This window comes from Macaca thibetana, chromosome 1, assembly GCF_024542745.1.
Source record: "Macaca thibetana thibetana isolate TM-01 chromosome 1, ASM2454274v1, whole genome shotgun sequence".
Classification (NCBI taxonomy): domain Eukaryota; kingdom Metazoa; phylum Chordata; class Mammalia; order Primates; family Cercopithecidae; genus Macaca; species Macaca thibetana.
The window spans coordinates 35,069,871-35,092,762 of NC_065578.1; the positions used below are offsets into that span (position 1 = coordinate 35,069,871).

The following is a 22,892-nucleotide window of genomic DNA, read 5'->3' on the forward strand; positions in this document are numbered from 1 at the left end:
TTTTTTATATATAAAAAGTTATGCTGGGTGCGGTGGCTCACACCTGTAATCCCAGCACTTTGGGAGGCCAAGGCGAGTGGATCACTTGAAGTCAGGAGTTCAAGACCAGCCTGGCCAACATGGCAAGACCCCATCTCTACTAAAAATACAGAAATTGTCTGGGCATAGTGGCTCATGCCTGTAGTCTAAGCACTTTGGGAGGCTGAGGCGGATGGATCACCTGAGGTCAGGAGTTCAAGACCAGCCTGGCCAATGTGGTAAAACCCCATCTCTACTAAAAATACAAAAAAAAAAAAATTAGGGCATGGTGGCAGATGCCTGTGATCCCAGCTACTTCAGGAGGCTGAGGCAGGAGAATCGCTTGAACCCAGAAGGTGAAGGTTGCAGTGAGCCGAGATTGCGCCATTGCACTCCAGGCCTGGGCAACAAGAGCGAAACTCAGTCTCAAAAAAAATAAAAAATAAATAAAAATACAGAAATTAGCTGGGCGAGGTGGCACACACCGGTAATCCCAGCTACTCGGGAGGCTGAGGCAGGAGAATTGCTTGAACCTGGGAGGCAGAGGTTGCAGTGAGCTGAGATCACGCCACTGCACTCTAGCCTGGGTGACAGAATGAGACTCCATCTCAAAAGAAAAAAGTTATGGCTGGGTGCAGTGGCTCTTGCCTGTAATCTCAACACTTTGGGAGGCTGGGGCAGGAGGATCACTTGAGCTCAGAAGTTTGAGACCAGCCTGGGCAACATGGTGAGACCTCATCTCTACTTAAAAAAAAAAAAGGCTTGGTGTGGTGCATGCCTGTAGTTCCAGCCACTCGAGAGGCTGAGGCAAGAGGATCGCTTTAGCTCAAGTGATTGAGACTGCAGTGATCCGTGATCGTGCCACTGCACTCCAGCCTGGGTGACAGAGTGATGAGATCCTCTCCAAAAAAAAGAAAAAAAAAAGGTTACACACACCGAAATATTTATGATGGTTATAATGGCAGAGAGGGGAAAGGAACAGGGGACTTTTATTCTTTGTGCTATAATACCTCTGAATTTTTAAATTGAAGATGAGAGAATAGGATTGAAAGCTGTAAGTGTTCTGTGATTACAAGTACATTAAAATGATATAAATGAGAAAATTATTGGAAGAGAGTACTATAAAATGATAACAAGGGAATATGTACATGTTTCATTTTATGCTTTTCAGTTATTGCGGTTATACTATGATAAAAATATACCTTTTATACAAAGAAGAAAACAACTAGAAAAATTGTCACTAAATACTTAAGCTAATCTTCAAAGCAGTATAATTTCAATTTTAACAGCATCACCTTAGTACTGTATTGGCATAATTTTTGGTATCCTGTAATACAATGATGTATTTTAAGGGGGAAACATAGTAGCTTTATTTTCAGTATGTAAAATTGTTTTCAGGTCTTTTTTTCTGACTAGAGGTTTTGCATCTGTTCCGTAGCGGAAGTGAAACGTGTAGGAGACACACTTTTGGGTATGGCCACACAATGTGTTCAAGTCAAGAATGTAATAAAAACATCTCCTCAAACTCTCTCAAACTTGTGCCTAAAGATAAATGTTAAACTCGGAGGAATCAATAATATTCTTGTACCTCATCAAAGGTAAGATATGCTAATCACTTATGAAAATATTATTTTTTATATCTTCATTTGTCTACATATGACCATATCTAACTACTATAAGAGCTGTGTAAGAGACCCCCTTAATAATTCCTACCGTGGGAGATTCATAGGCATTTTGGTAAAAAATTAAAATAATCTGGATTGGCAAGGGTCAGAGATTCTCTTGTGAAAATGCCCCCCACAATTTTGTTTTATTTTTTATTTATTTATTTTTTTGAGACAGAGTCTTGCTCAGTCGCCCAGGCTGGAGTGCAGTGGCGCGATCTCAGCTCACTGCAAGCTCCACCTCCCGGGTTCCCACCATTCTCCTGCCTCAGCCTCCCAAGTAGCTGGGACTACAGGCACCTGCCACCACGCCTGGCTAATTTTTTGCATTTTTAGTAGAGACGGGGTTTCACCATGTTAGCCAGGATGGTCTCGATCTCCTGACCTCGTGATCCGCCCACCTCAGCCTCCCAAAGTGCTGGGAGTACAGGCGTGAGCCACCGCGCCCGGCCCTTTGTTTTATTTTTTAAGCAAAGAATGAAGCAACAAAAGCAGAGATTTATTGAAAATGAAAGTACACTCCACAGGGTGGGAGCAGGCTCGAGCCCCAGCAATTTTCATTTAGTATGCAAAGTACCTCTTACCTAGCCAGAAAGTATCCAGAGATTGATTTCTCACTGGAGAGCCCAGCTTGAAGAATTTTCACTTTATTTGGTAATCATCTTCAATCTGGTTTCATGAGGCTGCTCACTTACCTGGAATGTGAAGGACAGAAGGACCTGGGGGCCCAGATTAGTCAATTAAGTAAGCCATATCAGCCCTCCTGCTGTAGTCAGTGAGAAAGCATATTACTGTTCGATCACCCTTCTTCGAGCTAGAACTCTTAGGAAGTGTGAGACACCACGACCTAGAAACAGAAGGTAGCTTATTGTGCAAGTCTCTGAGGAAGAGGCCACTTTTCAGAGAATTGAACAAGTTCCCTTTTAATAGTTGAAGCAATTAGGCCTCCAAAAAGTTAACTACCCACCACAAATAAACATTAGAATAAGGATTGGACCATGTTTTTTCCTCTTTTTCCATGCCACCTCTACTTTCTACCCCTGTTCAATATGAGATGAGATCCATAAATGAGATAAATAAAGAATTTTATCAACAAGTCCAACATGGTGAAACTTCATCTCTACAAAAAATAGAAAGATTAGCCATGTGTGGTGGCACGTGCCTGTCGTTCCAGCTACTCCAGAGGCTGTGGTGGGAGGATTGCCTGAGCCCGGGGAAGTCAAGGCTGCAGTGAACCGTGATTACACCACTGCACTCCAGCCTGGGCAACACAGTGAGACCCTGTCTCAAAAAAACAACAATAACATAAAGTAAAATAAAAGGAAATGCTAGCTACTTTATGACCATTGAATATATGTTACTCAAATTTATACTTTCGGCCAGGGCGTGGGAGTAGTAGATTCCCAAAACCCCTTCCAGTCTAAAGTGTAATGATTCCTTTTTCCCTTGAGAGATTACACAGGTTTAAAATATAAGTTGATTTTTAAACAGTGATAAAAATTTGTGGATCATAAGGAAGTTTATAATTTTGTGCCCATGTTGGAGAATACTAGCATCTGTTAATATGAATATAGCCCTTTTCAACCACCAGCATCACTATTTTAGACAAAATTCTGCTGTGAGTAAGACTTTGGATTACATAGGACTTCCTCTGTGCTGTCAATAACTTGAAGTTATGTTGCAATTGTGTGAAACAGATAAATGGATAATGAAAAAATGAAATATCTAACCCTTTTTCAAAATGTGTTGAAGACCTTCTGTGTTCCAGCAACCAGTGATCTTTTTGGGAGCCGATGTCACTCATCCACCTGCTGGTGATGGAAAGAAGCCTTCTATTGCTGCTGTGAGTGTTCGCCAGGTTTATCTTACCTGACGTTGACAGACCAGTATCAATTTTGCAGTTTCAACTTTTTGACTTTTAATATTTTCTTTGTAGCCAACTTTCATAAGTGTTCTTTGGGTTTTTGAAAAGAGTGATTATTCTCTGGTTTGGGGTTTACAAGTTCCATATGTAACTATTAAATCAAGTTTGCTAGTTATATCATTCAAATCTTCTGTATTATACTTTAATTTGTCTACTTGACCTCTCCATGATTATGCATTTTTAGTTACTTTTTGTTGTTTTGAATAGTTTGTATATTTCAGTAATGTCTTTGTCATAGAAAGATGCATTACATATAAGCCTGGTGGATTACATTTTTTAACATATAAAATGTCTTCTACCTTCATCCAGTTCAATACTTTGCACCTGAATTATTTTATTTTATTTTACTTTATTTTATTTCTTTTTTTCAGACAGAGTTATCTTGTTGCCCAGGCTGGAGTGCAGTGACACAATCTCGGCTCACTGCAACCTCCGTGTCCCAGGTTCAATCGATTCTCCTGCCTCAGCCTCCCGAGTAGCTGGGAGTACAGGCACCTGCCACCATGCCCAGCTAATTTTTCTTATTTTTTAGTAGAGACGGAGCTTCACCATGTTGGCCAGGCTTGTCTTGAATTCCTGATCTCAGTCAGTCCACCCGCCTCTGCCTCCCAAATTGCTTAGATTACAGGCGTGAGCTACCGCGCCTGGCCAAATTCTTTATTTTACTATTGCCGCTCCTGCTTTTAGCATCTGCCTATTTTTAATTTGCTCTCTAGTTGTAACCTTTTTGTGTCAGTTTAAGTGTGTTTCTTATAAACTTGAGAAAGCCTGATAATATTTTACCCATTTTGAAAATCACTTGATTTTAACAAATAACCAACATTTTGAAAATATGAACATATTTTAGGCTTATTTAATAAACTTCAGAAATTAAACTGTAAGATTTAATTGGCCAGGCGCGGTGGCTCATGCCTGTAATCCCGACACTTTGGGAGGCTGAGGCGGGTGGATCACTTGAGGTCAGGAGTTTGAGACCAGCCTGACCAACATGGTGAAACCACATCTCTGTGAAAAATACGAAATTAGCCTGACGTGGTGGCAGGTGCCTTAAAGGTACCTACCTGGGTGACAGAGGGAGACCCCGTCTCAAAAAAAAAGATTTAATATTTTTTCTATGATCCATTGTAATCTTCACATAAATCGTACGTTTTAGGAATCTGATAAATACAATTCATCCCTGAAAATGATAGTAATATTTAAATTTTCACTTCAAGGTTTCAAAGCTAATTTTATTAGTATAAAGGAAATTAATTTTTATCTATTCTCTTGCTTTTTTTTTTTTGTTTTTTTTTTTTTTTTTTTTTTTGAGACAGAGTCTTGCTCTGTTGCCTAGGCTGGAGTGCAGTGGCGCAATCTCTGCTCACTGCAAGCTCTGCCTCCCGGGTTCACACCATTCTCCTGCCTCAGCCTCCTGAGTAGCTGAGACTTCAGGCGCCCGCCACCACGCCCAGCTAATTTTTCGTATTATTTTAGTAGAGACAGGGTTTCACCGTGTTGACCAGGATAGTCTCGATTTCCTGACCTCGTGATCCGCCCACCTCGGCCTCCCAAAGTGCTGGGATTACAGGCGTGAGCCACCACGCCCGGCCGTGTATTTTTAATGATATTCATGAATTATTTTCTTTAAATGTTCAGTGGTTGTATTGAGTCATCTCTAACATTCATTAAAGTGTTCTTATAGATGATAAAATGATAAAGAAAGGAACTCAAAAGACTTCCTTGGATTTGCTACTTTGAGTCATTTTCCAAAAGGTTTAAGGATATTTTAATTCCATTGGACTTCTGGTAGTCATTGTCTTTTTCTACTAAATCCATTTCTACCAAATACCCACTTTCTTTTATGGTTATCAGAAATCTTGTAAATAGAATTTATTGGTTGATTCTTTTTCGGTATATGGCTTCTATCCCCAAGAACTTAGAGAGTAGTGTGAGAAACTAATGTAAGTAATGAAGGCCACATAGTACAATAGGTGTTATCACGATAACGAAGTAACAACATTTAAGTTGCAAGAACCTGGTGTGTTTTGGGAATGTTGAGAAATATAAGGAATTGGAACATAGTATACTGCAGGCTATGAGGCTAGGAAGCTTTTATGAGGCATTTTGTTCCATCCGAGGGGGTCTGGATTTATTCTTAGTAGCGAGATACCTTTCAAGGGAAAGAAATGGTCAAAGTTCCATTTTTGAAGCATGACTTTGGTATAGGTTAACTGGAAGAAAGACAGTCTGGAGGCAGTGACCAGCTCTAGGCTCTGATCAGAATAATGTTATAAGTTCATGCTTTGAGGTCTCTTCTCCAAAGACATAACAATATTAGACACAGAGAGAAAATTAATATAGCTGGTTTCAAAACCAAGATTAACTTCTCTGAGGACCAGATACAGAACACAAATACAGCTCAGTAAGACTGTATAGATTCAGGCCGAGAGGGAAAATTCTGATTTTAAAATGTATGAAGCGTAACAGTTCTAAGATGAAGCTAAAGTCTTAAGTATGGCTTCTGAGATAGGTTGCTAAAGTGGAAGAGATAGGAAGAAAAATCAGTGGTTTGAATTGGTCCTTATTTTTGCTTATTTCCTTTCTCTTACTCTCTTATACACATCTTTTTGTCTTTTTCTTTCCTCACTAATCTTTAAGTCTACCAACAACACAAAGAATCTGGTTGTTAAATGTATAGTTCAGCCTAGTTATAAGAAAAATAGTTTTTTACCCTATACTAGGTGTTTTATTCTGTTTTTCAATGGGAAGTACTATTCTTTTTAATTTTTTTAGAAGATGGGGTAGGCTGGGCGCAGTGGCTCACACCTGTAATCCCAGCACTTTGGGAGGCCAAGGCAGGCGGATCACGAGGTCAAGATATCGAGACATCCTGGCCAACATGGTGAAACCTTGTCTCTACTAAAAGTACAAAAATTAGCTGGGTGTGGTGGCGCATGCCTGTAGTCCTAGCTACTCTGGAGGCTGAGGCAGGAGAATCGCTTGAACCCAGGAGGTGGAGGTTGCAGTGAGCCGAGATCGCACCACTGCACTCCAGGCTGGTGACAGAGCAAGACTGCGTCTCAAAAAAAAAAAAGAGAGAGAGAGAGAGAGAGAGAGAGATGGGGTCTTGCTCTTTTGCCCAGGCTGGCCTCAAATTTCTGGGTACAAGTGATCCTCCTGCCTCAGCTTCCTGAGTAGCTGGAACTACAGGCACATGCCATCATACCCAACTCAGAATTACTATTTTTGATTACTTTCAAAGTCAACAGTGATAAACGGTAAGGTTACAGTAAAATAAAAATGTAAATGAATTCATGTAATTTTGATTATCATTTATTTTTATTTATTTATTTATTTTTACTTTTTCTAACCTAGGTTGTAGGTAGTATGGATGCCCACCCAAGCAGATACTGTGCCACAGTAAGAGTTCAGAGACCCCGACAGGAGATCATCCAGGACTTGGCCTCCATGGTCCGGGAACTTCTTATTCAATTTTATAAGTCAACTCGGTTCAAGCCTACTCGTATCATCTTTTATCGGGATGGTGTTTCAGAAGGGCAGTTTAGGCAGGTTGGTTACCTAGAATCTCATCAGACTGTGGTGAAATCAGATATTGTGTTTATAATATGGCGTCTAGTTCTAGAGTTAAAAACCTTTTTAGAGTTCCCCAAGTCAAAACTTGGTGTTTTCTTAGATCGTCTTTTTGAAAATGTTTGCTACGAATGTGTATACCTTACTTGTTAAGACCATGTTCTGATAATTATTAAAATGGAATCAAGAAGCATATTAGCTTTAGAGCGATGAAATTAAGGAATCCTGAGATTAAATCATTATCCTTCTTTGAAGTATATAAAAACAAATAGCTGACTATATTGAATCTTTCCATTTCATATTCTCTAGGTATTATATTATGAACTACTAGCAATTCGAGAAGCCTGCATCAGTTTGGAGAAAGACTATCAACCTGGAATAACCTACATTGTAGTTCAGAAGAGACACCACACTCGATTATTTTGTGCTGATAGGACAGAAAGGGTAATCTCACCTCTGTTGTAATACTATTGTAAACCAAGCTTATCCAACATAGTTCATAGAACATTCAACAAGGGCCCTCTGCCAACAGCAGGGTTTCCAATATACAGTAGCAAATTTCAACAATTACATTATGAGTATAGAAGCATCAAAATAGATTATTTTTAACTTTCTAGAATTTCTAGTCACACTCCAAATGTTCAAAATCTCATTCTACTTTTTTGTTGTGAAGAAACTCATAGTTTTAAAATTATTTTTCTATTCATATTTTCCTAAAATCTTCAGAAAAAAAGGTACATTGTCTTTTTAAAATATCTGATACAAATTAGTTTTTTTAAAAAGTGGAAATTCAGGCCAGGCACAGTGGCTCATGCCTGTAATTCCAGCACCTTGGGAGGCCAAGGCAGGCGGATCGCTTGAGGTTGGGAGTTCGAGACTAGCCTGGCCAGCACAGTGAAACCCTGTCTCTACTAAAAATACAAAACTTAGCCAGGCGTGGTGACACACATATGTAATCCCAGCTACTCGGGAGGCTGAGGCAGAAGAATTGCTTAAACCCAGCAGGTGGAGGTTGCAGTGAGCCGAGATGGTGCCACAGTACTCCAGCCTGGGCAAGAGAGCAAGACTCCATCTCAAAAAAAAAAAAAAAAAGTGGAAATTTATACATACTAACTTTTAAGCCATGTTTCCTTTAAAGTTCACAGAATCATTTTATGCATTTTATAATGTGAATGTATATTTTTTATAATTAGGAAGGAAAGAGAGGTATAAATACCTAAGGAAACACGTTTTCTTATCTGTGTGCAGCAAGATAGCAGTCTTCCTGTCATGTTCAGTGCTCTGACCCCATCTGTGCCCGTCCTGCAAATCCTGGAGCAGGGAAATCTAATGGTACCAAGTGTTGTGTCCCCTTGAGAAATGGCTTTGATAGAAAGGACTACGAGAGGGGTGTTTGTCTTTGCCATACATACTCACTGTATTCCTTTGGGCAGGCAACTTAACATCTCTATACCTGCTTATTTCTTAGCAAGATTGGATAATATTAATGTCTACCTTATTTAGGTTGTTGGGAGAATTAAATAAAGTACGTAATGCACTTAGAACAGGGCTTGGCCCACACTTAAGTACTCATTAAAGATTGGCTAGCTCTCATTAGTATCATGATGAGGACAAAAAAAAATTTTAATAAATAAAGTTTGGCTAGCTGTAGGGTGGTGGTGATAGTGATAGAACAGAGAAGAAGAAATAATAATAGATATTTTTCTAAGTATTACTTATAAATGTAATCAATTTAACCCTCACCAACAAGATTATGAGGTAGTTTTGTTTTTGTTTTTGTTTTTGTGACAGTTTTGCTCTGTTGCCCAGGCTGGAGTGCAGTGGCACGACCTTGGCTCACTGCAGCCTCCGCCTCCTGGGTTCAAGCGATTGTCAGGCCTCTGCCTCCTGAGTAGCTGGGATTACAGGCATGTGCCACCACGCCCGGCTAATTTTTGTATTTTTATTAGAGACAGGATTTCACCATGTTGGCCAGGCTGGTCACAAACTCCTGGCTTCAAGTGATCCGCCCACCTCAGCCTCCCAAAATGCTAGGATTATAGGTGTGAGCCATCACACCCAGCCTACAACTTTTTGTATGTATTAATTAGAAGATTTGTGTGTTGCTAATTGATTAGAGTTAAGTGTTTTTTAAGACCAGGCATAATGTAATAGATGATGAACTGTTTTATTTTGTGCTTGGTGAAGTGAAGCTGCTTGGTCCACACCACTATAATTCAAGGTACCACCTTTATAACAGTCACTCACTTATAACAGTCATTCACATGGCAAAATAATATCTGAGTCAGTAAAATAGTTTCTTTTTTTTTTTTTTTTTTTGAGATGGAGTCTTGCTGTGTCGCCCGGGCTGGAGTGCAGTGGCCGGATCTCAGCTCACTGCAAGCTCCGTCTCCTGGGTTTACGCCATTCTCCTGCCTCAGCCTCCCGAGTAGCTGGGACTACAGGCGCCCGCCACCTCGCCCAGCTAGTTTTTTGTATTTTTAGTAGAGACGGAGTTTCACCGTGTTAGCCAGGATGGTCTCGATCTCCTGACCTCGTGATCCACCCGTCTCGGCCTCCCAAAGTGCTGGGATTACAGGCTTGAGCCACCGCGCCCGGCCAGTAAAATAGTTTCTGATTTGCTAGCCTTGTAAACCTAGAGTTACAGTTAATGATTTTCAGTATGTTGGGATAAGGCGATGGAGGTGGGTATAATAAACATTTTTAAGTGCTTTATAAGCTTGCATCATCAGAATTTTGAGTCATTTCAGTTATATTTTATCCACTCAGAGAAAATCGTGGTGTCTGTTCTCTTACAAGATGTTGAAACTGATAGTATGAAATAAAAGGAATAAGGCCTTTGCAATTATTTCATTGTTTGAATCCCAGTTCTGCCCTTTATTGTGTGCTGTTGAGCAAATTATTTTGTATTCCTGAGCCTTTATTTCCCTAAACAAATAGAAATAATCCCTAACTTGCAAGATTGTTATCAGGATTTAGAAATAATGTGTTTAAAGTGCCTGACCCATAAATGGTTAACAAATGGTGTGACTGTTGTTGATGCTGTCAGCATTCTGTCTCTCTAAACATCTAGTTTTCTCCAAGGTAAATGCTGATCTTCATAAATCACATGTTCAAGAATGCCTGCTATGCACAGGTACCACAAATTAGAGCACTTTAAGTTAATTTAAAAAAAATTTTTTTTAGTGTCTTCCACCCATAGTGGGGTCAACTATCAGCTAAGCAGTAGTAGAGACTATATTAGGCCTTGTTGTGTACCAGCGCTCACTTTCAGCAACATTTAAGAATAGAAACTAGGCCGGGCGCGGTGGCTCATGCCTGTAATCCCAGCACTTTGGGAGGCCGAGGCGGGCAGATCACAAGGTCAGGAGATCGAGACCACGGTGAAACCCCGTCTCTACTAAAAAAATACAAAAAATTAGCCGGGCGCGGTTGTGGGCGCCTGTAGTCCCAGCTACTCGGGAGGCTGAGGCAGGAGAATGGCGTGAACCCGGGAGGTGGAGCTTGCAGTGAGCCGAGATCGCGCCACTGCACTCCAGCCTGGGCGACAGAGCGAGACTCCATCTCAAAAAAAAAAAAAAAAAGAATAGAAACTAGGAGCTGCGTAAAGTCTGCTCCGAATGACTGCTTAAGTCATATTTCAAGGTGAAAGTAGTGAAATGTAGGATCAGCCTATGTATTCATACATTTTTTAAAGTGCTTTCAGATACATTTTTACCTTTTTCTTGTTTGTTTAAACTTTAACCAAACAAATCTAGGTTGGAAGAAGTGGCAATATCCCAGCTGGAACAACAGTTGATACAGACATTACACACCCATATGAGTTTGATTTTTACCTCTGTAGCCATGCTGGAATACAGGTAAGCCTACACTTTGGGTAAAATATTTTAATACAAGAACTGTCATTCTTACATGTATTTTTTAAATCTCAGAAAAAGGATAAAGAAATACTCATTACATTCCAAATTGTTTCCACATGAAATTAGATGAAACTTTCAGTAAACAAATGTCTTCCCTTTCCTTACCTTGAAAGGGACTTAGGAACTTACTTTTATGAAAATATCAGAATATAAGTAGTTTAATAGAATGAATCTCCCTGAAACAGGCCCTTAATTTACCTAAAATGTTTTTAAAAAGTGAAAGTACCTGATTGTTCCTTTAGCATATGCGTCTTTTAAAAAAAAGAGAGAGAGAAAGGAGAGAAAGTACTATTTTGCTCAGGCTAGACTAGAACTCTTGGGCTCAAGCAGTCCTCCCACCTCAGCCTCCCAAGTAGTTGGGACAATAGACCTTCACACTCAGCTAATGATAACATTTTATAGAAAACTTTGACATGTACTAGTAGGTATTAAGCATGTGAAAGAGTGTAATTGAGCTGGGCATGGTGGCTCACACCTATAATCCCCACACTTTGGGAGGCTGAGATGGGCAGATGCTTGAGTTCAGGAGTTTGAGACCGGCCTGGGCAACATAGAGAAACCCTGTCTCTACAAAAAATACAAAAATCAGCCAGACATGGTAGCATGTGCCTGTAGTCTCAGCTACTCAGGAGGCTGTGGTGGGAGGATCACTTGAGCCAGGCAGAGGGAGGTTGCCGTGAGCCAAAATCGTGCCACTGCACTCCAGGCTAGGTGACAGAGCCAGACCTTGTCTCAAAAAATAAAATAAGAATTTAATTGTACAATTACAGCTTTACTTTTCTTTTTTTTTTTTTTTTTGAGACAGAGTCTTGCTCTGTTGCCCAGGCTGGAGTACAGTAGCATGATCTCGGCTCACTGCAGCCTCCGTCTCCTGGGTTCAAGTGACTCTCATGCCTCAGCGTCCCTAGTAGCTGGGATTACAGACTAGGATTACTGGGTGCCACCACACCAAGTAATTTTTGTTTTATTTTGTTTTTTTCTAATAGAGACAGGGTTTCAACATGTTAGCCAGGCTGGTCTCAAACTTCTGACCTCAAGTAATCTGCCCACTTTGGCCTCCCAAAGTGCGGGGATTACAGGCTTGAGCCACTGTGCCTGGCCTTAAGTTTCAGTTAAATAATTTTAAAAGTTTTTCTTATTCTTTCCAGAAAACCATTTCATTAATGTGTTAGCTTTACTTGGTAGAACATAAGCTTTAAATCAGTGCATCTCAAACTTCCCAACAACAGAAAGTTCCCAGGATGTCTGAGAGTCTGTAACCCAAAACTATTTTAGGTTACTTGCCATTGATTAAGATAGGAATTTCCAGATGTCTTACTATTCAGCTCTGTATCTTACAGCTGTATATATCCAACATGTACCAACCTGTTTTGGATTCGTGGCTTTAAATTATTGTCCCACTTATTTATCCATGTTCTTATATCAGCTCCTCTTTACAATTAATGTTGTACATTTTCAGGATTGGTAGTTAATGGGCGGTCCAGAGGAAGTGATGTCAGCAAGATGGCTGACTAGAAGCCCCTAGTGCTTGCTACCCTCACAAAGAAAGCCAGAAAAACAGATAAACAACTACATTTTTTTTTTAACGGAGTCTCGCTCTGTCACCCAGGCTGGAGTACAGTAGTGTGATCTCAGCTCACTGCAACCTCCGTCTCCCAAGGTCAGGCAATTCTCCTGCCTCAGCCTCCCAAGTAGCGGGGATTACAGGCACCCACCACCATGCCCAGCTAATTTTTGCATTTTTAGTAGAGACGGGGTGTCACCATGATGGTCAGGCTGGTCTCAAACTCCTGACCTCGGGTAATTCACCCACTTCAACCTACCAAAGTGTTGGGATTACAGGCATGAGCCACCATGTCCGGCCTTTTTTTTTTTTTTTTTTTTTTTTTTTTTTTTGAGATGGAGTCTTGCTTTTGTCGCCCAGGCTAGAGTGTAATGGCATGATCTCAGCTCACTGCAATCTCCACCTCCCAGATGCAAGCAATTCTTCTGCCTCAGCCTCCAGAGTAGCTGGAATTATAGGTTCCTGCCACCACGCCTGGCTAATGTTTGTACTTTTAGTAAAGACGATGTTTCACCACGTTGGCCAGTCTGGTCTCGAACCCCTGACCTCACGTGATCCACTCGCCTTAACCTCCCAAAGTGCTGGGATTACAGGCATTAACCACTGCACCAGGCCAAACAACTATATTTTAATGAAAATAACTGAGGGAGAGCCCTGGAGTGCATCAGAGGAGTAACAGAAACCCTGGTATGCACAGAAACTTGGGATGACCACACAGAGAACAGAAAGAAACACTGAGCCTCCACTACATCTCCAAATCAGGATCAGCTGGGAACCAGCAGGAACTTCTCTCCTACTGTGAACGGATAAGCAAGAGGATCCCAGCAATCCCCATCAACACCTTGGACACCTACACTGGGGTCCCCAGCACTGTTCTTAGGCACTAAGCCCATCTGGGGGAGCTGCCTGGAGTCCACTTAAGTGTACCCACCCCCTACCCGAGAGAAGGAGCTGATACTGTGCTCCACGCACTATGGTCCAAGCAGCCACTGCACTACTCCATCTTGGCAGTGGAGCAGTAGAACTATAGCTGGAGTATGTCTTGCTGCAGGGGCAAGTAGCCATGACTCCTCTTTATCGTTAAGGCTACGCTATCACCAAATTACCCCAGCCCAGTGGCCTGACAGCCCTGTCGAGCTGCAAGCACCTGTTACACCTTGTGCCTTGGCCACTTAAAGAGGTCATACCTCGGCCAGGCGCAGTGGCTCACACCTGTAATCCCAGCACTTTGGGAGGCCAAAGCAGGCATATCACCTGAGGTCAGGAGTTTGAGAACAGACTGGCCAACATGGTGGAACCCCGTCTCTACTAAAAATACAAAAAAAATTAGTCGGACGTCATGGTGTGCACCTGTAGTCCTAGCTACTCCAACCTGGGCAACAGAGCGAGACTCCGTCTCTATTTTAAAAAAAAAAAAAAAAAAAAAAAAAAAAGAAGTCATACCTCTCCAGTGCCTAAATTGAAGTAGTATGTTGTGTCTCAGGAAGGAGTGCCTTAGTCATCCAGAGCAGTCACACACGCCAGTACCTAAGCTGAAGTAGTGCCCTGCATATCAGGGAGACTATGTGTGGGCCACCCAGAACAGGCATAGCCCTATGCCTGAGCTGAACTGGTGCTGGGGAATTGGTGCCCTGGAAGAGCTGAGCAACTCTGTATCCCATAGATATTGGGATAGCCCAAATATATTGAGATACAAGAAAATACCAATAGACAACTCAACAAAATTGGGAAAGCAGGCCGGCCGCAGTGGCTCACGCCTGTGATCTCATTACTTTGAGAGGCCGAGGCAGGCAGAATACCTGAGGTCAGAAGTTCGAGAGCAGCCTGACCAACATGGAGAAACTCCGTCTCTATTAAAAATACAAAATTAGCCAGGCGTGGTGCTCATGCCTGTAATCCCAGCTACTTGGGAGGCTGAGGCAGGAGAATCGTTTGAACCTGGGAGACAGAGGTTGCGGTGAGCTGAGATTGCGCCATTGCTCTCTAGCCTAGGCAACAAGAGCAAAACTCTGCCTAAAAAAAAAAAAAAATTGGGAAAGCAGTTCGCAATATGAACAAGAAATTCAGCAAAAAGATAGAAATTTAAAAAGAACCAAACAGAAATCTACAGCTGAAGAATTCAATGAAAAATACAAAATACAATAGAGAGCTTCAACAGCCGATTTGATCAAGCAGAAGAATATCTGAACTTGAAGACAAGTCATTTGAAAAAAAAAATCAGAGTCAGAAAAAGAAGAAAGAATGAAAAAGAGTGAAGAGCGCCTCTGAGACTTATGGAACACCAGTAAGCAAATAAATATTTGTATTATGGGAGTTCCAGAAGGAGAAGAGAAAGGGAAAGGTGTAGAAAAATCTACTTAATGAAATAATAGGTTGGGCATGGTGGCTTACACCTGTAATCCCAGCACTTTGAGAGGCCAAGGTGGGCAGATCGATTTAGCTCAGAAGTTTGAGTCCAGCCTGGGCAACATGGTGATACTCCATCTCTACAAAAAATACAAAAATTAGCCAGGCATGGTGGCATGTATCTGTAGTCCCACCTACTCAGGGGGCTGAGGCAGGAGGATCACTTGAACCTGGGAGGTTGAGGCTGTGACAAGCTGAGATCACACCACTACACTCTAGCCTGGGATGACAGAGTAAGACCCTGTCTCAAAAAAAAAGAAATAATAGCTGAAAACTTCCCAAATATGAGGAGAAATATGGACATCTAGATCTAGGAGGCTCAAAAGTCTCCAAACAGAACAATCCCTAAAAGGTTCCTCCCAAAGCACATTGTAGTCAAATTGTCAAGTCAAAGACAGACAGAATTCTAAAAACAACAGAAAATCATCAAGTCACTTAGAATCCTCATTAAACGAACAGCAGATTTCTCCACAGAAACTTTATAGGCCTGGAGAGATTGAGATGATACATTCAAAGGACTGAAAGAAAATAATTGTCAACCAAGAATGCTTTACCCAGTTGAGGATCATTTGAGCTCAGGAGGCAGAGGTTGCAGTGAGCTCTGATTGCACCACTGTACTCCAGCCTGGGCAATGGAGTGAGACCCTGTCTCAATCAGTCAATCAGTCAATCAATAAGAATCCTATATCCAGCAAAGCTAACTTTTGGAAATGAGGGAGAAATAGTATTTCCCAGACATGCAAAAACTGAGGAAATTTATCCCCACTAGATTCGACCTATAGGAAATGTTCGAGGGAGTCCTACATCTGGAGGCAAAAAGTCAATAATCATTATATGGAAACAACAGTATAAAACTCACTGGTAGAACAGATACACAAGAAAGAAAGAGAAAAGATTCAAACCTTGTTGCTCTACAGAAAACCACCAACCCACAATGATAAGAAGAAGAAAGGAAGAAAGGATATAGAAAACAAGCAGAAAACAGTTAACAAAATGACAGGAGTAGGCCTTCACCTATCAGTAGTAACCTTGAATGTAAACAAATTAAATTGCCCACTGAAAAGATGTAGACTGGCTAAATGAACTTCTTTCTCACTCTGGTGCCCAGGCTGGAGTACAGTGGTGCAATCTCAACTCACTGCAACCTCTGCCTCCTGGGGTCAGGCGATCATCTTGCCCCAGCCTCCTGAATGGCTGGAACTACAGGCATTCATCACCGTGCAAGGCATGTATCACCACACCTGGCTTATTTTTGTATTTTTGTAGAGACGGGCTATTACTATGTTGCCCAGACTGGTCTTGAATCCAGAGCTCAAGCAATCCTCCTGCCTCATCCTTCCAAAGTGCTGGGATTACAGGTGTGAGCCGCCATGCCCAGCCACTGAATGAATTTTTTAAAAGAATGAAATCATATCCTTTACAGCAACATAGATGGAGCTGAAGGTCATAATCCTAAGCAAACTAACACAGGAACAGAAAACCAAATACCTAAACATTGAACACACATGGACATAACATGGGAATAATAAACACCATGGACTACTAGAGAGGAGGGCAGGGGGGGTGGGTTGAAAAACTATCTATTGGGGACTGGGCACAGTGGCTCACACCTGTAACCCCAGCACTTTGGGAGGCCAAGGCGGGCAGATCACGAGGTCAAGAGATCGAGACCATCCTGGCCAACATGGTGAAACCCCATCTCTACTAAAAATACAAAAATTAGCGAGGCATGGTGGCATACGCCTGTAGTCCCAGCTACTCGGAAGGCTGAGGCAGGAGAATCACTTTAACCCAGGAGGCAGAGGTTGTAGTGACCCAAGATTGAGTCACTGCACTCCAGCCTGGCGACAAAGCAAGACTCCATCTCAAAAAAAAAAAGGCCAGGTGCGGTGGCTTAAACCTGTAATCCCAGCACTTTGGGAGGCTGAGACGGGCGGATCACGAGGTCAGGAGATCGAGACCATCCTGGCTAACACGGTGAAACCCCATCTCTACTGAAAAATACAAAAAACTAGCCGTGCGAGGTGGTGGGCGCCTGTAGTCCCAGCTACTCAGGAGGCTGAGGTAGGAGAATGGCATAACCCTGGGAGGCGGAGTTTGCAGTGAGCTGAGATCCGGCCACTGCACTCCAACCTGGGCGACAGAGCGAGACTCCATCTCAAAAAAAAAAAGAAAAAAGAAAAAAACTATCTGTTGGGTGCTAAACTCACCATCTGGGTGTAATATACCCATGTAACAAATCTCACATGTACCTCCTGTATTTAAAATATTGAATTTTTTTAACAATCTAAATATATGCTGCCTATGAGAAATTCACTTCACCTGTAAAGATACATATAAACTGAAAGTGAATGGATGGAGAAGGTTATTCATTCCATGCAAACGGAAAAGAAATGCAAGCAGGAATAGCTATATTTATGTCTGACAAAACAGACTTTAAGTCAAAAACTATAAAATGAGACAAAGAAGGTCATTATATAATGCTAAAGGGATCAATTTACCAAGAGGATATAACAGTTGTAAATATATATGCAGCCAACACTGGAGCATCCAGTATATAATATAAAGCAAGTATTATTAGCTCTAAAGAGAGAGATAGACTCCAATACAATAGTAGTTAGGAACTTCAACACCCCACTGTCAGCACTGGACAGATCATCTAGACAAAAAATCAGCAAAGAAACATTAGACTTAAAATACACTTTAGACCAAATGGACCTAACAGATATATACAAAGCATTTCATCCAGCAGCTGCAGAATATACATTATTTTCTCAGCACATGGAACATTCACCAGGATAGACCACATGTTAGGCCACAAAACAAATTTCAACAAATTTAAAATAATTGAGGCGGTCAGGTGCTCAAGCCTATAATCCCAGCATTTTGGGAGGCCAAGGTGGGTGGATCACTTGAGGTCAGGAGTTCGAGACCACCCTGGCCAACATGATGAAACCCCGTCTCTACTAAAAATACAAAAATTAGCCAGGAGTGGTGGCACATGCCTGTAATCCCAGCTACTCAGGAGCCTGAGGCAAGAGAATCGCTTGAACCTAGAAGGTGGAGGTTGCAGTAAACCAAGATCATGCCACTGCACTCCAACCTGGGCAACAGAGTGAGACTCTGTCTCAAAATAAATAAATTAAATAATTGCCAGGCATGGTGACTCACGCCTGTAATCCCAGCACTTTGGGAGGCTGAAGCGGGTGGATCGCTTGAGTTCGTGACCAGCTGGCCAACATGGCAAAACCCTGTCTCTACTAAAAATACAAAAATTAGCCGGGTGTGGTAGTGGGCGCCTGTAATCCCAGCTACTCAGGAGGCTGCGGCAGGAGAATTGCTTGAACCCAGGAGGTGGAGGTTACAGAGCCAAGATCACACCATTGCACACTCCAGCCTGTTTGACTGAGTGAGACTCTTATCTCAAAAGAAAAAAAAAGATACTTGATTTTTTTTTTTTTTTTTTTTTTTTTTTTTTTGACAGGGTTCCACTCTGGTGAGATCATGACTCACTGGAACCTTCACCTCCTGGGCTCAAGCGATCCTCCCACATCAGCCTCCCGAGTAGTTAGGGCCACAGACACATGCTACGATGCCTGGCTAATTTTGGCATTTTTTGTAGAGACAAGGTTTTTCACTATATTACCCAGGCTGGGTTTAAGCAATCCACCTACCTTGGCCTCCCAAAGCGCTGGGATTACAGATGTGAGCCACTGCACCCAGCCTCAGTTTTTTTTTAATTTTATTTAATGTTGGCCAGGCTGGTCTCGAACTCCTGACGTCAAATTATCTGCCCGCCTTGGCCTCCCAAAGTACTAGGATTACAGTCATGAGTCACCATGCCCGGCCTCAAATATCTTTTACATGGAAATTAAACAATATGCTCCTGAACAACCAGTGGGTCAGTGAAGAAATTAAGAAGAAATTTTTAAGATTTCTTGGAACAAATGAAAATAGAAATACAACATTCCAAACCTTGTGGGATAGAACAAAAACAGAATTCAGAGGGAAGTTTATAGCAATAAACATTTACATCAAAAACATAGAAACAGCTGGGCACATGGTACACGCCTGTAATCCCAGCACTTTAGGAAGCTGAGGCAGGAGGACTGCTTGAGCCCACAAGTTCAAGGCAAGCCTGGGCAACATAGTGAGACCTCATCTGTACAAAAAATTTAAAAATTAGCTGGGCATGCTGGCACACACTTGTTGTCCCAGCTACTCAGGAGGCAGAGGTGGGAGGATCACTGGAGTCCAGAAGGTCGAGGCTGCAAGGTTCTGTCTCAAAAAAACAAGGTATTAATATCCAGGATAGACAAAGAACTCAAACAACTGAACAACAAAAAAACAAATAATTTGATTTTAAAATGGGCAAATGTCTCAAGAGAGTAATCGAGAGGACCAACAGGTATATGTAAAAATGTTCAACATCAGTAATCACCAGGGAAATGCCAATTAAAATCACAATGAGATATCATCTCACCCAGATTAGTATAGTCATTATCAAGAAGACAATGCAGAGAAAGGGGAACTCATATACACTATTGTTGGCAATGTAAATTAGTACAGCCGTTATGGATATCAGTGTGGAAGTTCCTCATAAAACTAAAATTAAAACTACCATATGATCCAGCCATCCCACTACTGGGTATATATGCAAAGGAAAGGAAACAGTGTGTCAAGAAGATATCTGCATCCCCATGTTTATTGCAGTACTGTTATAATAGCCAAGATATGGAATCAGCCTAAGTGTCCATCAGCAGATGATGAATGGATAAAGAAAATATGGTATTTATACACAATGGAATGCTCTTCAGCCACGCAAAAGAATGAAATTCTGTCATTTGTGACAACGTGGATGAGCCTGGAGGACATTATGTTATATGAAATAAGCCAACCACAGAGAGAGAAATACTGCATGATCTCGCTGGTGGAAGCTGTAAAAGCTGATGTCACACAAGTATAGAGTAAAATAGTAGTTACTAGAGGCAGGAAAGGGAGGGGGATTACCAAAGACTGGTTAACAGATACAAAATTACAACTAGATAGGAGGAATAAGTTCTAATATTCTATAGCACTATAGGATGGCTATAATTAGCAACTTACTGTATATTTTCAAATAACCAGGAGAGCGGGTTTGGAATTTTCTTGACACAATGTTTGAGGTGTAGATATCCTCATTACCCTGATTTGATCATTAAACATTATATATATGTATTAAAATATTACACTGTACCTCATAAATATGTGTAATTATTATGTGTCTATGAAAAATAATAAAAGCAAAAAAAGTTAATCGTATCTTCTAGGGATTAAAACCTATATATATCAGGCTCAGGCCTGTAATCTCAGCACTTTGGGAGGCCGAGGCAGGTGAATTGCTTCAGCCCAGGAGTTGGAGACCAGTCTGGGCAACATGGTAAAACCTCATCTCTATAAAAAATACAAAAATTAGCGGGGTGTGGTGATGTGTGCCTGTAATCCCAGCTACTCCGAAGGCTGAGGGGAGGATCCCCTGAGCCTGGGAGGTCCAGACTGCAGACCCTGTCTCTAAATAAATAAATAAATAAATCCTATATAACTGGATTATATATTTTAACCTAGTGTTTCTTCCCATATTTATTTTTGTTTTTTGTTTTTTGTTTTTTTTTTGAGATGGAGTCTGGCTCTGTGGCCCAGGCTGGAGTGCAGTGGCCGGATCTCAGCTCACTGCAAGCTCCGCCTCCCGGGTTTACGCCATTCTCCTGCCTCAGCCTCCCGAGTAGCTGGGACTACAGGCGCCCGCCACCTCGCCCGGCTAGTTTTTTTTTGTATTTTTTAGTAGAGACGGGGTTTCACCGTGTTCGCCAGGATGGTCTCGATCTCCTGACCTCGTGATCCGCCCGTCTCGGCCTCCCAAAGTGCTGGGATTACAGGCTTGAGCCACCGCGCCCGGCCTCTTCCCATATTTAATAAATATCACATTGCATCCAGATGACTGTATTTTAAAAATCACAGAGGTGAAAGAGTCTCTGTTCAAGTTAAGTTTTAGAAATGCCGTTAAACAGATTTTTTTTATTATGGAACTTTTGAAGACCATTGATATGCAAATGACCATTATCAATCTTCAGGATAGGAATATTTTCTTCAATATAGTTAGCCAGAAACCTTAGGGAACAGTTTTCCTTTTTTTTTTTTTTTTTAATTTTTAATTTTTTTTTTTTTTTTTTTTTGAGACAGAGTCTCGCTCTGTCACCCAGGCTGGGGTGCAGTGGTACAGTCACGGCTCACTGCAGCCTCCACCTCCCAGGTTCAAGCGATTATCCTGCCTCTCCCTCCCAAGTAGCTGGGACTACAGGCACATGCCACCACACCCAGCTCATTGTTTTGTATTTGTAGTGGAGAGGGGGTTTTGCCATGTTGGGCAGGCTGGTCTCGAACTCTTAACCTCAAGTGATCCACCTACCTTGTCCTCCCAAAGTGCTGGGATTATAGGCGTGAGCCACCATACCCAGCCTGTTTTTGTTTTATTATTTATTTGAGACAGGGTCTTGCTCTGTTACCCAGGCTGGAGTGCCGTGGCACAATCACCACTCACTGCAGCCTTGACTTCCTCAGCTCAAGCAATCTTCCTGCCTCAGCCTCCCAACTAGCTGGGACTACAGGTCCACACCACCACACCTGGCTTGCTTGCTTGCTTATTTATTTATTTATTTGTTTATTTATTTATTAGACAGAGTCTCGCTCTGTCACCAGGCTGAAGTGCAGTGGTGCAATCTCAGCTCGCTGCAACCTCCAACTCCCTGGTTCAAGCGATTCTCCTGCCTCAGCCTCCTGAGTAGCTGGGCTTACAGGCAGGCACCACCACGCCCAGCTAATTTTTCTATTTTTAGTAGAGACGGGGTTTCACCATATTGGCCAGGATGGTCTCAATCTCCACCGCGCCCAGCCCACAGCTGGCTAATTTTTAAAATCTTTTTGTAGAGATGAGGTCTTCCTATGTTGCCTAGGCTAGTCACAACCTCCTGGGCTTGAGCTGTCCTCCCACCTCAGCCTCCCCAAAGTGCTGAGATTATAGGCATGAGCCACCATGCCCAGCCTGAACAGTTTTCCTTTAGGATATCAGTTTGAAACTTCTGCTGTAGTCAGCAAATAACCAAGAATATTTCACAGAGACTAAAAACTGTTCTTTTTTTTTTTTTTTTTTTTTTTTTGAGACGGAGTCTCGCTCTGTCGCCCAGGTTGGAGTGCAGTGGCCGGATCTCAGCTCACTGCAAGCTCCGCCTCCCAGGTTTACGCCATTCTCCTGCCTCAGCCTCCCGAGTAGCTGGGACTACAGGCGCCCACCACCTCGCCCGGCTAGTTTTTTTTTGTATTTTTTAGTAGAGACGGGGTTTCACGGTGTTAGCCAGGATGGTCTCGATCTCCTGACCTCGTGATCCGCCCGTCTCGGCCTCCCAAAGTGCTGGGATTACAGGCTTGAGCCACCGCGCCCGGCCTAAAAACTGTTCTTTATACATCTTCCCAGCTTTACATTTCTATTTTATTTTATTTTATTTTATTTTATTTCATTTCATTTCATTTCATTTATTTATTGAGACAAAGTCTCACTATGTCACCCAGGCTGGAGTGTAATGGTGGAATCATAGCTCACCACAGCCTTGACCTCCTGGGCTCAAGTGATCTTCCTGCCTCAGCCTCCCAAGTAGCTGTACTACAGGTGCATGCCACCACACCTGGCTAATTTTTATTTTTAACTTTTGTGGAGATGGAGTCTCACTGTGTTGTGCAGACTGGTCTTGAACTCCTAGCCTCAAGCTACCCTTCCACCTTGACCTCCCAAAGTG

At 42.0% G+C, this 22,892-nt stretch overlaps 2 protein-coding genes across 15 annotated transcripts in view; one reads left to right on the forward strand and one right to left on the reverse strand.

Annotated features, from left to right (window-relative positions):
- Positions 1 to 22,892, reverse strand: part of PSMB2 (proteasome 20S subunit beta 2) — a 623,524-nt gene that overhangs the window by 448,095 nt on the left and 152,537 nt on the right. The gene's annotated exons all lie outside the window — the stretch shown is intronic.
- LOC126959105 (protein argonaute-3) overlaps positions 1 to 22,892 on the forward strand; it is a 235,011-nt gene that overhangs the window by 192,951 nt on the left and 19,168 nt on the right. For all 14 annotated transcript variants that reach the window (XM_050798118.1, XM_050798061.1, XM_050798066.1 and 11 more), the window contains 5 exons: positions 1,457 to 1,616; positions 3,435 to 3,525; positions 6,961 to 7,155; positions 7,486 to 7,620; positions 10,935 to 11,036. In XM_050798118.1, coding sequence (XP_050654075.1) covers positions 1,457 to 1,616; positions 3,435 to 3,525; positions 6,961 to 7,155; positions 7,486 to 7,620; positions 10,935 to 11,036 — 683 coding nt within the window. The remainder of the gene's footprint in view (positions 1 to 1,456; positions 1,617 to 3,434; positions 3,526 to 6,960; positions 7,156 to 7,485; positions 7,621 to 10,934; positions 11,037 to 22,892) is intronic.